The sequence below is a fragment of the Sinohyriopsis cumingii genome, unplaced genomic scaffold, assembly GCF_028554795.1.
Source record: "Sinohyriopsis cumingii isolate HCF-2022 unplaced genomic scaffold, ASM2855479v2 utg000695l, whole genome shotgun sequence".
Lineage (NCBI taxonomy): Eukaryota > Metazoa > Mollusca > Bivalvia > Unionida > Unionidae > Sinohyriopsis > Sinohyriopsis cumingii.
This window is the reverse complement of record NW_028315924.1, coordinates 3,521,887-3,537,209: the sequence shown is the minus strand read 5'-3', so window position 1 is coordinate 3,537,209 and position 15,323 is coordinate 3,521,887. Positions and strand designations below refer to the sequence as shown.

General features: G+C 33.4%; 1 protein-coding gene across 3 annotated transcripts in view; it reads right to left on the bottom strand.

Annotated features, from left to right (window-relative positions):
- Window positions 1–1,753: 1,753 nt before the first annotated feature.
- LOC149773302 (uncharacterized) overlaps window positions 1,754–15,323 on the bottom strand; it is a 64,685-nt gene continuing 51,115 nt past the window's right edge. For all 3 annotated transcript variants that reach the window (XM_089946530.1, XM_089946532.1, XM_089946531.1), the window contains exons 9-13: window positions 13,162–13,485; window positions 4,680–4,820; window positions 4,003–4,039; window positions 3,559–3,653; window positions 1,754–2,926 (exon numbers count right to left, since the gene is read on the bottom strand). In XM_089946530.1, coding sequence (XP_089802656.1) covers window positions 2,877–2,926; window positions 3,559–3,653; window positions 4,003–4,039; window positions 4,680–4,820; window positions 13,162–13,485 — 647 coding nt within the window. In that variant the 3' untranslated portion in view covers window positions 1,754–2,876. The remainder of the gene's footprint in view (window positions 2,927–3,558; window positions 3,654–4,002; window positions 4,040–4,679; window positions 4,821–13,161; window positions 13,486–15,323) is intronic.

Genomic DNA, 15,323 nt, shown 5'->3' with positions numbered 1-15,323 from the left:
GTACCTGACAAAGTCCAGGTCAAGATTATTGGAATTCATCTTGTGTACCTGACAAAGTCCAGGTCAAGATTATTGGAATTCACCTTGTGTACCTGAAAAAGTCCAGGTCAAGATTATTGGAATTCACCCTGTGTACCTGACAAAGTCCAGGTCAAGATTATTGGAATTCATCTTGTGTACCTGACAAAGTCCATGTCAAGATTATTGGAATTCACCCTGTGTACCTGACAAAGTCCAGGTCAAGATTATTGGAATTCACCTTGTGTACCTGACAAAGTCCAGGTCAAGATTATTGGAATTCACCCTGTGTACCTGACAAAGTCCAGGTCAAGATTATTGTAATTCACCCTGTGTACCTGACAAAGTCCAGGTCAAGATTATTGGAATTCACCTTGTGTACCTGACAAAGTCCAGGTCAAGATTATTGGAATTCACCCTGTGTACCTGACATAGTCCAGGTCAAGATTATTGGAATTCACCATGTGTACCTGACAAAGTCCAGGTCAAGATTATTGTAATTCACCTTGTGTACCTGAAAAAGTCCATGTCAAGATTATTGTAATTCACCCTGTGTACCTGACAAAGTCCAGGTCAAGATTATTGGAATTCACCTTGTGTACCTGACAAAGTCCAGGTCAAGATTATTGGAATTCACCTTGTGTACCTGACAAAGTCCAGGTCAAGATTATTGGAATTCACCTTGTGCACCTGACAAAGTCCAGGTCAAGATTATTGGAATTCACCTTGTGTACCTGACAAAGTCCAGGTTCTATATTTTAATTTAGTAATAGGTTCCTAATAATAACTAAAATTTTTATTTTGTAAACATCAAAATCTTTTGATAAGGTTATTTTCAATTAGGTAATAGTTTTGTTAGAAAATGCAAATTGTGATCTGAGATCATGCAGAAGACTATATAATCTTGTCATTGAAGGGAAAATTCATTTGTGCTTTTAAGTTCTATCAAAATCAAGTTGTATTATATGTCGTGTGCAGTATTTCAATTTTGAACTGGAATTTAATTTTTCAAATTACTGAATTCAAGTGATTATTTTCTCTGGAAACACAAAAGTGCTCTGATAAAATTCTTGGACGGAGACATTCAGTGTAATTTATAGTGAATTAAAACCAGGAATTATATTACTGTGATTCAACAAAAGACTTTTCATACATCAGCCTTATAAAGGTTACAACAGACAAATCAACACCTTCAGCTTCGGAGCTTATTTGGACTTCTACTAAATTTTATTCAGGACTTTTAATTATTAGGACATGAGTCTCTAATTCTTGGATTATTTTGGGATTTAATCTGCAACACTTTAAGTTCTTTTTCATTTTCACTTTTTATTCGAGGAAATAACTTATTTGTTGAATTTTGCAAAGCTTGTTGCTTTTGATTCCTTTTAGTTAGTTATTTTAAGAACACAGACTCATAACACATGACATATTTAATCAGCATACACTAACTCTGCATGATAATCATGTGGTTCTTGGAAAGCATAATTAGAAAAAGACTGAGGTACTTATTCAGGGCTTAACTGACAATACAGTAATGCCTTTGTATGTGTGTAAATCATGAAATCAAATTGATGAAGTAACTGAACAATAAAAATTACAGTCACTTTGTAACCCCTCTCTCTTTCTCCAACAACCATAAAATAAAATACAACTCTGAATACACAACATCTTACAGACACAATATTTTTTAATTTCTCTCAATATTTCAAAGATGCATTTAAAAACAAAAAATCCATTGGAGTTTTTTTACTTTTTTATTGTAATTTGATAATATGTTACTGTTGCTGTAAGAAGACAATATTAGTACATGTACTATTTATAGGTACCTAAATTGTAAGCAATGATAAGAGTCCCTGTGACATGGATTAACTCTAGCAATATACAGGCCTACCAAATCCCAGGATAAAAGCTGGATTCTTCAGCTTTGCAGATCTGTTTCAGGACCTTTTTGGATTGTATAGAAAATCTCCAGATTTCAGGTTCCCAGATAATTATTTCCTGTACACAAAACAACAACATGTTATGATTGATATATTGGCACTGTCTTCTTAAAAACAATTTTGTACAGGTCTACCAAATATTTGGATTAAAGCTGGATCCTAAACAAAAATCTCAGGATTTCTAACCAAAAGGATTTGGCAGGCCTGAATATAAGACACCATAACAACGATACAAATAAATACACCTTGCATACCCATGATCCTACACACTGACAACAGTTTTGTCTCTCTCTCTCTCACACTCTAACACATAATCATTAATAAGAACAAAAGTCGTTTTGAGTATTTTTTCTATAGTAAGTAGGTTGATAGACGATGTTCAAAGTTTATGGTTTTCATTAGTACTGTTAGGTTGTAAAGGATCATGTGTCACATAGACCTTGCTTGACTCTGAACGATTAACTTTTTGTACATAGTAATCAAAAATAATAAAACTTTCTACAGGTAATTATTTGTCCTCTGAAAAGAATTATGTTTGAAATTCGGTACGAGCAACTTCCATCATGTAATGTAGATCCTCTATAAGTTATTTAATTAATTAGAATTTGGATATGATTGAAAACAATATAAGCAATTCTTTTTTTTTTTGAAAATAAATCTATAGAGAGAATGCTTAATTGCCAAATATATTTCAGAATATTCTGATTTTTCACGCAAGCGCATTGAAAGGATAAACAGCCAATGTATGGGTCATGTAAGTACAAAAATAAAACACGTCAGATATTGTCCCAGAAATGTCTCTTAATATCCATGGTGTAATATCTTATTCATAACAAATGTATTTTAAACACCAATATTCTGAAAGGAAAAGATATTCCATCATTTCCTTGGGCCTGTCCTGAATGTTACTGGAAAGGATCAGTTGTGTGTGGCCTGTAGTAATGTATTTTCATAATATTTTTGGTGATCTGTAAAAGAAGAAAACTCTTAGAGACATAATTAGAAGAAAAAAAACCAAGTTACAAATTGCTTCACACAAATAAAATGTTTGATAATGATAATAAATAAATAACAGCAAACCTAAAATCTCATTTCAAATATATATTAAGAGAGGCACATTAATATACAGTAAAATTCAAATTTGCCTGAATCAGTAAAAATTCCAAGTAATAAATGGAATTTACCATGTCAGTGTATTTAAGGGTCATGCAGTTTTCTCTGTCAGTCTAAGGGTCAAGTAATTTACTGTCAATCTATTATGGGTCATATACAAAGTTTGTAAATTCATGTTAAGGACAGGATCACTAGAAATACAATTTGAGATAGGCTTGTTTGATGGCACTTCCCAACAATAATCCTCTGCACATGAGAAATGGTTTTCAGAAACACATTGGGTCATGCTTTTCGATTAGTTCCCATCAAAATGGTTTTCAAAAACACATTGGATGAGCAATGAGATTACTACCCATCAAATAAAATTTAAAAGCTAAGTATATAAAAGACAATCCTAGAAACTTTTGGCAATCAATAATTATGATGTAATAGTATCTTTAGCCTGTAGACAGCATAGTTTAATAAAATTGATCTAAACTGAGGATACCTTCGGATGGTGTTTGTATGTTCAGTGAGCTATACATCTGGATATCACTGTTTGCAGTGGAGTTCAATTTTTCATATAAATCACCATCTGTTGGCCTTAAAGTAGAAATTGAAATATTGTCATATATCATATCCAAAGTTCTTAAAATTTAACTTTTAAAAACATTAAATAAATGTACATTTTCATTTAATTGTAACTATTTGCTGCATTAAGAAATGTTTTGTTTAACATCTGATTACAGTTTTCTTGTCAGCAATTATTCTCATAGAGTATTACTTCATCTAGAACTAACAAGCAATGAAATAAAAGGAAATAAACATCCTTAATAGTTGCTTTGTGTTTTAACATTTCTGTTTTTAAAAACTGTCTCTAGAGCAAAATATTTATATATATGTAAATGTAATATATGGGACTTTATTTGCTCTTCGTATCAACTGCATTTACCTTACACTGGTGTTTCTGTTGTTTTCCAGTGTGATAGCTGAAAAAAGGAACAGTTTGTAGAGGCGGTGCTAACTAAACCAGCCTGAAATTAGTAATGTACTGTATTGTGTAAATATCAATACAGTTTATATATATATATATATATATATATGCAAAAAAAAAAGAAACATGAAATAAGCTCTAAAATACCCAATGAAACATTGACTGGTACATTGGCATAACACCCAGTCCTTCCAATTCTAGAGTGGCAGTGGGTAATGACTTTCATGAGGGAAATTTCAACATGCAAGTTCTACCACAGACATACTTTATCATGGTTGTAATTAAATATTAAAACACTTTGCTATATATCATGGTTGTAATTAAATATTAAAACACTTTGTTATATATTATGGTTGTAATTAAATATTAAAACACTTTGCTATATATCATGGTTGTAATCTTGTATGGGATTAAACTTAATCTTATGGGTATTTTTTAGTCTCAGTTTACAAAAAGAATTAAAGTACGAATTGTGGACTGATTGAGCAACATAGCTGAAAGGTTACCACTTCAAATACTGTCAAATATAAAAGGACAACAATAACAATTATGTGAACTTTATGTTTATTTTCTTCAGTTTCTCTAAATTTGAATTTGAAACTATTTACTATGCTATTAATGACAACCCTTCTTACCTTGTTCTGTCACCTTTGGATGTTGATTTCTTCTCCAAAGAAATATTCCTATGGTCACAATTAAAATGACGACAAATCCAGCACTTACGCCTCCAGCTATTGCAGGAACTGGATTCACAATACTTTCATCGGTACTTTGTACTGCAAATATAAACATAATAGTAATTAAAAAATTTGTAAATCCTGGTGCAAAGTACATCCAATGGGATAAATGTCTAATATAGTTTTAAGTATAGTTTAGAATTCAAACCTTTTCGCTAACTCATCCACTGTGTTATGGATTTAATGTTTAAAAGGATTCAACATAGCTTAATTCATCTTCATTTTTATTTTAAGAGTTGCATTATTTGATATTAACAGTTTCACTTTCTATAATAACAAAACAGTAAATATTGTTTTCTTGTTTCTTTGATTTCTATACTGATTTGTTTCTAGAAATACTGATATGGAATAAAATGTTATTCTTTACATCAGATTTTTCAGAAAATATAAACAAAAGCAACTTTTAATTTATATATGTCACTATGTGTTTATTGGAAAGAAACAAACAGATTATATAATTACACCGCAATATGTTTGAATATATTTATAGTCCCTGTTGATACATCAACATTTGTTATTTCTAATTGTGATAGCATGTTATTTTTCATTGTGACAGCATTTTGTTATTTCTAATTGTGACAGCACTTGTTATTACTGCTTGTGACAGCATTTGTTATTACTGCTTGTGACAGCATGTTATTTCTCATTGCGACAGCAAGTTATTTCTGATTGTGACATCACTTGTTATTACTGTTCGTGACAGCATTTGTTATTTCTGATTGTGACAGCATTTGTTATTACTGTTTGTGACAGCATTTGTTATTACTGCTTGTGACAACATTTGTTACTTCTGATTGTGACAGCATTTGTTATTACTGCTTGTGACAGCATTTATTATTACTGCTTGTGACAGCATTTGTTATTTCTGATTGTGACAGCATTTGTTGTTATTGCTTGCGACATCATTTGTTTCTGATTGTGACAGCATTTATTACTGCTTGTGACATCATTTGTTGTTTCTGGATGTGATAGCATGTTATTTCTGACCAAGACAGCATTTGTTATTTCTGATTGTGACAGTATTTATTATTTCTGATTGTGACAGCATGTGTTATTTCTGATTGTGCCAGCACTTGTTATTTCTGACTGTGACATCACTTGTTATTTCTGACTGTGACATCATTTGTTATTTCTGAGTGTGACAGCATCTGACTGAAAATTTGTGTTCAAAGATTTGACAGTCTATAAAATGCTGGTTAGTTAACAAATTAAAACTGGTAATGCTGGAAATAAGTAGAACAGCAGGTGAAATGTAGGTTTAACTTTGAGAAACGTTCACATGCTAGTATCTAATTTGTATATATAGTTTATTCCTAATAGGCTGATCTCATGCAATATTGGATTCTGCAATGCTTCATAGACATTCTATATTAACCATAAAGGTCTCTGTGAACAGAGATACCTGCAGGTAATTTCTTGTAATGTCAGAAAAGAGCTCCCTTCTACAATGGGTTTTTCACATGCTGGGCTTAATACTAGTAACTGTACAGCAAAAAGCTTTCTTGCGAGGAGCTGTTATTCATTTGGACAATTATACATTTACTCACTTGTAACTTTCACCATTGTTCACTGATAATTTTCACCATTGTTCACTGATAACTTTCACCATTGTTCACTGATAACTTTCACCATTGTAAACCTGTTGTTTTCATCATAGTAGCTAAAGCAAGATTCCCTTGAAGGGACTGATGCTTCAATGGCCAAATAAAAAAATTCCAGGAATCTATAATCTTTCAATGTTTGAGTATTATAACCATATCTGATATTCTTGAGAAATTCCAACACACATGTTATTCTTGAGATATTTCAACATACACTGTACCATGTAATTCTTGAGAAATTCCAACACACTATGTTATTCTTGAGAAGTTCCAACATTGCATAAAATTTGGTAACAAAATTATTTTGAAATATTTACATGATACCTGTAAGTGCAGTACAAAATTCTATATCATGGCCTTTGACTGTAAACCTAATATAATGAATAGAAGTTCATTGAAATTATGTCAAACAATTTCAAGATACAAACACATGCTAAGCATGCTTAAAAAAATGAAGATACCTGGAAGAGTTTTTTTTTTATTTTAAATTTTACAAAAAACAAAGCCGTCTTCCTGTTATATATACCCATAACATAAGTACCATGAACTGTACATTATATGCCCATAACATGAGTACCATTGAACTGTATATTGTTGTTGTTGTTGTTGTTCTAGGGTTTAACACCATTTTTCAGCACAAGATAGGCTATACATGGCGGCCAGTATAACTGGTGGAGGAAGAACCCTAGAAAACCCAGGGAAGAACCACCGACCCACGAGAAGCTACTGGCAGGCTTTCCCACATGCTCACGCTAGCCGAACCTTGGACTCGAACCCACGCAGACAGAGGTGAGATGGCAGTGATCCAGAATGGTGAGCGCTTTAGACCACTCAGCCACTTGGGGCCCCGAACTGTACATTGTATGCCCATAACATGAGTACCATGAACTGTACATTGTATGCCCATAACATGAGTACCATGAACTGTACATTGTATGCCCATAACATGAGTACCATGAATTGTACATTATATACCCATAACATGAGTACCATGAACTGTATATTATATGCCCATAACATGTTTAAGATTCATTTGTGTTGTAATAGTTGGGTATGGATGATTCTGGAGATTACTGATCAATGTGTTTCAATGACCTTGACCTTTCATCATTGTGATCTTGAACTAAACTTACTGTACAGCAACTACCGCTCCGGTGGCTTAGTGGTTAGAACATCTGCCTTGGATGCAGGAGGTTGTGGGTTCGATCCCTGGCCAAGTCATACCAAAGACTTACAAAATGGTACTAACAGCTGCTTTGCTTGGCACTCAGAATTAAGAGGTTAGTGTTAGGACTGATCAGCCTGGTGTCAGGATAATGTGACTGGGTGGGATATCATGCTACATGTCTGCCGCATGATTCCCCAGTGCTAGAGATCACTATAAACTGCCACACTGCAGACATCGTAGCGACATGACTGAAACATTGTTAAAGCTATGTTAAAATCCAAAATCACACACACACACACAGTGTGCAGCAACCAATATTTTCTTATTAGAATTACCATGAGTATGATCATTTACTTTTAGACTTAAAAATCAGCCTAAGTGCAAGTCCTCCACAAACTTTTGTGAAGGTATGTGTACTAGAAACAAAAGTTATTATGCAAAACCCTTTCACTTATTTCAGTCACCATGACCATGACCTTTTGGCCACAAACTTAATACATATCTTTACTATCAAACATGATGGTCAAATGCAAAACTGAGTGAAGGTCGATAAAGTTATACTGAAGAAGCATATGTTCTTATTTCACTCCCTGTATCCTTGACCTTTGACTTTCTGACCCCAAATTGATAGACTTCTTTCTTACACCAAGTGCAAGCCAACCACAACATTTGTTCTAGGTCTGTGATGTAGAAACAATATTTTTGTGCAGAAGAAAAGAATCTTTCAAAGTGACACTGACTTTTGACCTTTTGAAATCAAAATCACTAGGTTTCGTCTGTTGCCTATGTACAAGTCATCATTAAAGATTGGTAACTGTAGATAACAGATAACTCCAGTAATGTGCTGAATCCAATCCTTATTTCAGTGTATTTGCCTTTTGGACTCCAAAACTGATTGGGTTGTTCCTCACCCATGTGCAAGTCATACACAAAGCTTGGTAATTATAGAGGGTGGATAAGACAAGCTGTTTGTGCAGAAATCATATTTCTTACAGTTGCAATGACCATGACCTTTGCTCTTTAAGTCCATGAGCAAGTCATTCACAAAGGTCAGTAACTGAAGATGGTAGATAACTTTAGTTATTGTACAGAAATGAAATTGGTAAGTGAGAGACAGACAGATGGATGGATGGAATTGGTAAGTGAGAGACAGACGGATGGATGGAATTGGTAAGTGAGAGACAGACAGATGGATGGAATTGGTAAGTGAGAGACAGACGGACGGATGGAATTGGTAAGTGAGAGACAGACGGATGGATGGAATTGGTAAGGGAGAGACAGACAGATGGATGGATGGAATTGGTAAGTGAGAGACAGACGGACGGATGGAATTGGTAAGTGAGAGACAGACGGATGGATGGAATTGGTAAGGGAGAGACAGACAGATGGATGGATGGAATTGGTAAGTGAGAGACAGACGGACGGATGGAATTGGTAAGTGAGAGACAGACAGATGGATGGAATTGGTAAGGGAGAGACAGACAGATGGATGGATGTACATCATCTTATCATAATATGCTCCACCTTTTGGCAGGCATACAACATGTAAATTAAACCATTTCCTGTAACCACCAATGTGATGACCGACTCCTGTAACCACCAATGTGATGACCAACTCCTGTAACCACCATTGTGATGACAAATAACTAGCTTATTTTCTTTATGATCTTTGATTATTAACACGTGTAGTTGCAATTACAAGGTTGCCACCATATTTTAAATTTTTGTTTACAGATCTCTTTTTTGTTTTCTCATCTTTATTTGATGAATTGTTTTTGACTGCTTATCAACTGCTGATGTAATGTTCTTTTCCACATTGGTATTATAACAGTATTCAGTCCTAGTTTTCCACAATGGTATTATAACAGTATTCAGTCCTAGTTTTCCACATTAGTATTATAACAGTATTCAGTCCTAGTTTTCCACATTAGTATTATAACAGTATTCAGTCCTAGTTTTCCACATTAGTAATATAACAGTATTCAGTCCTAGTTTTCCACATTAGTATTATAACAGTATTCAGTCCTGGTTTTCCACATTAGTATTATAACAGTATTCAGTTATATTTTTCAACATTAGTATTATAACAGTATTCAGTCCTAGTTTTCCACATTAGTATTATAACAGTATTCAGTCCTGGTTTTCCACATTAGTATTATAACAGTATTCAGTTATATTTTTCAACATTAGTATTATAACAGTATTCAGTTATATTTTTCAACATTAGTATTATAACAGTATTCAGTCCTGGTTTTCCACATTAGTATTATAACAGTATTCAGTCCTGGTTTTCCACATTAGTATTATAACAGTATTCAGTTATATTTTTCAACATTAGTATTATAACAGTATTCAGTCCTAGTTTTCCACATTAGTATTATAACAGTATTCAGTCCTAGTTTTCCACATTAGTATTATAACAGTATTCAGTCCTAGTTTTCCACATTAGTAATATAACAGTATTCAGTCCTAGTTTTCCACATTAGTATTATAACAGTATTCAGTCCTGGTTTTCCACATTAGTATTATAACAGTATTCAGTTATATTTTTCAACATTAGTATTATAACAGTATTCAGTCCTAGTTTTCCACATTAGTATTATAACAGTATTCAGTCCTAGTTTTCCACATTGGTATTATAACAGTATTCAGTAATATTTTTCAACATTAGTATTATAACAGTATTCAGTCCTAGTTTTCCACATTAGTATTATAACAGTATTCAGTCCTAGTTTTCCACATTAGTATTATAACAGTATTCAGTCCTAGTTTTCCACATTGGTATTATAACAGTATTCAGTTATATTTTTCAACATTAGTATTATAACAGTATTCAGTCCTAGTTTTCCACATTAGTATTATAACAGTATTCAGTCCTAGTTTTCCACATTAGTATTATAACAGTATTCAGTCCTAGTTTTCCACATTAGTAATATAACAGTATTCAGTCCTAGTTTTCCACATTAGTATTATAACAGTATTCAGTCCTGGTTTTCCACATTAGTATTATAACAGTATTCAGTTATATTTTTCAACATTAGTATTATAACAGTATTCAGTCCTAGTTTTCCACATTAGTATTATAACAGTATTCAGTCCTAGTTTTCCACATTAGTATTATAACAGTATTCAGTCCTAGTTTTCCACATTGGTATTATAACAGTATTCAGTCCTAGTTTTCCACATTAGTATTATAACAGTATTCAGTCCTAGTTTTCCACATTAGTATTATAACAGTATTCAGTCCTAGTTTTCCACATTAGTATTATAACAGTATTCAGTCCTAGTTTTCCACATTAGTATTATAACAGTATTCAGTCCTAGTTTTCCACATTGGTATTATAACAGTATTCAGTAATATTTTTCAACATTAGTATTATAACAGTATTCAGTCCTAGTTTTCCACATTAGTATTATAACAGTATTCAGTCCTAGTTTTCCACATTGGTATTATAACAGTATTCAGTCCTAGTTTTCCACATTGGTATTATAACAGTATTCAGTAATATTTTTCAACATTAGTATTATAACAGTATTCAGTCCTAGTTTTCCACATTAGTATTATAACAGTATTCAGTCCTGGTTTTCCACATTAGTATTATAACAGTATTCAGTCCTAGTTTTCCACATTAGTATTATAACAGTATTCAGTCCTAGTTTTCCACATTAGTATTATAACAGTATTCAGTCCTAGTTTTCCACATTAGTATTATAACAGTATTCAGTCCTAGTTTTCCACATTAGTATTATAACAGTATTCAGTCCTAATTTGAAGCTAGACTATCAGATTTCTAAGCTGTTGGTCAGTCAGTCATCAATGCTAAGTTTTCTTCTCACCATCACAATAAAAATACATCATGACAATTCATTTACACTATACCTTTATTTGTTAAATGCCAGTACGATATTTAGCATCAAGCTGTTGAATGCATACTGCCTAGCTTAACTGATTCTGCCAGAATTTCATATCACACTGTTCTCTATATCCATCAAAGAGTCATTACTGTATATATCTATTTAGTGGCTCATATGTGAAATAAATGTGTTATGTGTAGTAAATTTAAATTTAAGTAGATATTTCTGCAATGTCTTCATCAACTATATCAATAAATTGACTTGCAAGACAAGGATAAACCATCTAATCTGAAGTTCATGACTTAATTATTACAAAAACAAAGCAGAAATTAATATGAAGGTTTACGTTTCAACTTATCATTGATCTGCTGAAAACAAGTATTCAGTTTTACTTAAATAATTTATTGCTTTGTATCTTGTCTACTTGGGATGAATTTTAATGCTATACTTCTGGTGTGTCATTCAGTGAAATATATTCAATTCTGATTGGTGAGTATTGTTTGCTTGAGTCTAGGGTATAACAATAATTAGTAATCAGAAATGTAGCTTATTTACTGTGTGACACTAAAACTTTTCATCAAAACTTAATTTTAAAGCAACATATAAGGTTATCACAAAACTGGCTATTAAATGATTACAAAGTACTTAAGTTGCACACGTGGAACAAGTTTGGAATGTCTCCGTGTACACTGATAAATATACATTGATAAGTCTCTCTGTAATCCATATCCTGAAAATATAACCAAGATGTCAACACATATAAAATGGTACCACTCCACCAATGACAGACCTTTGAAAGATGAAAAGACCATCAAGCTGATTTGTGTATCGATAATGTATTGTATCATACGCTCAGTATTGTGAATCATCAATATGTGGCACAGGTGTATTGTATTACCCCTAACATAAATCCTCTATAGCTTAACATACAATTAGGTATGAAACTGAAGAAATCAAATACACAGAATTGTCCTCTGTGATCAGCAAAGCTCAAATACACAGAATTGTCCTCTGTGACCAGCAACCATGACTGAGGCCTACACAAAGCTCAATTACACTTAACTGTCCTGTGTGATCAACAACCATGATCAAGGCCTTCACAAAGCTCAAATACACAAAACTGTCCCATGTGACCAGCAACCCTAACTTTGGATGCCTACGTACAGTTCAACATTAGTCTGACACACAAAGTTCATAGTGATTTCAGGAAGGACTTCTTCAAATTGAATAATAATGATTGTTTTTCAAACTGATGGAGAATTTGAGAAAAGGAAGAACAGTAAAAATATGTACAAATGAAAAATGAAACATGCAAAATATAAGGATCTGTCATTTGCAAAAGTAGAATTATAACAAAGATATGGTGCTAGACAGGATGAAAAATAAAAGATCAAATTCTGTTCAGCAGTTTAGAAAAAGAAGCTGCTTAAAGGTTTTTCAATTTCAGTGGCTTTTAAGAAGTCATTTTCCTGGCAGTTCTTTGTCCTTTTTTAAAACAGATGGTACCATTTGTAAAAATAAAAACAGTTTCCATGCCAGCATTTTCTTTTCAAGTCTGGTTAAAATCCATCAAGGAGTTTTTGAGAAGTGAGTATAGGAATTTGTTGATGAGGATGCTTGACTAAAGAACTCTATTGTACTTACCACAGATGAACTAATAACTGAACGATTCAACTCCCTTAAGAATTATTGTAAACTATACATAAAATAATAACTATTATTATACACAGATGTCGTTTAAATTTAATATTCATACCATATGGAATAGTAACTGTGATGTTGCCTGAAAATGGACTCCTGCCTTTCAGATTCCATGAATACATTCTGTAAATGTAACTTCCAGGAGCAGGTGTTGTGGCCTTGACAAAGAAAGTTCCATTTGGAAATCTATATTGACTATCTTTCTCCCTTATTTCAGAAGCACTCATGTTTTTCCAGCCATTTTCAAAACTAGTCTCTGATATGTACTCAATGACAAAAGTCTGCTCTGGACCGCCATTAAAACCTGCATCAAAGTGCAGCTCAATCAGGTCATATATGAATCTGCTGAAGTAAAATCTTTGAACCTTGAGAGGAGGACCTGGAACGAAAGTAACTGATACACATTGTATGGTATGATTCACATCAAACAGTATGAGTTTAGCAAGATTGATGGCAGTATGAGTTTAGTGTGATTGATGGCAGTGACAGTTGACTCATTATATGATATTAAATTAACAAGCCTGTGTGCTATATGATATGTAGTATGTCTTTATATAATATTATAGCATGTCAGCACAATTCTGGCAATATAATACCAATTATAAATTCTTCAACTAGAAATTATCAAGAAGCCAAAGTCACTCACTGCCTGACATCTGACAAAAAGCCAAATGCAAAGGTGCACATAAAAGTCTGTTATGCTGATTTGTGTTCTAACTTTTGTGATTAGAAGCTATTAATAGATTCCAAATCCAAATGGTCGATAGGATGAAGGATACATTGCATCCACAGAATTCTTATTTTACGCAGAAATGCTTTTCCAAATGGACAAAACACTGATAAGGCTACATGATTACTAAATACAGCACTCCCTGCATGCACAAATGGACTAAAACATTGACTAGGCTACATGATTACTAAATACAACATTCCCTGCATGCCCAAATGGAATATGACAATGCTACATGATTACTAAATACAGCACTCCCTGCATGCCTAAATGGACTAAAACATTGACTAGGCTACATGATTACTAAATACAGCACTCCCTGCATGCCCAAATGGACTATGACAATGCTACATGATTACTAAATACAGTACTCCCTGCATGCCCAAATGGACTAAAACATTGACAAGGTTACATGATTACTAAATACAACACTCACTGCATGCCAAAATGGAATAAAACACTGACAAGGTTACATGATTACTAAATACAGCACTCCCTGCATGCCAAAATGGACTAAAACACTGACAAGGTTACATGATTACTAAATATAGCACTCCCTGCATGCCAAAATAGATTAAAACACAGACAAGGCTACATGATTTCTAAATACAGCACTCCCTCCATGCATGCACAAATGGACTAAAACCCTGACAAGGTTACATGATTACTAAATATAGCACTCCCTGCATGCCAAAATAGATTAAAACACGGACAAGGCTACATGATTTCTAAATACAGCACTCCCTCCATGCATGCACAAATGGACTAAAACCCTGACAAGGTCACATGATTACTAAATACAGCACTCCCTGCATGCCCAAATTGACTAAAACATTGACAAGGTTACATGATTACTAAATACAGCACTCCCTGCATGCCCAAATGGACTAAAACACTGACAAGGTTACATGATTACTAAATACAGCACTCCCTGCATGCCCAAATGGACTAAAACACTGACAAGGTTACATGATTACTAAATACAGCACTCCCTGCATGCCTAAATGGACTAAAACACTGACAAGGTTACATGATTACTAAATACAACACTCCCTGCATGCCTAAATGGACTAAAACATTGACAATGCTACATGATTACTAAATACAGCACTCCCTGCATGCCTAAATGGACTAAAACATTGACAATGCTACATGATTACTAAATACAACACTCCCTGCATGCCTAAATGGACTAAAACATTGACAAGGTTACATGATTACTAAATACAGCACTCCCTGCATGCCTAAATGGACTAAAACATTGACAATGCTACATGATTACTAAATACAACACTCCCTGCATGCCCAAATGGACTATGACAATGCTACATGATTACTAAATACAGCACTCCCTGCATGCCTAAATGGACTAAAACATTGACAAGGTTACATGATTACTAAATACAGCACTCCCTGCATGCCCAAATGGACTATGACAATGCTACATGATTACTAAATACAGCACTCCCTGCATGCCTAAATGGACT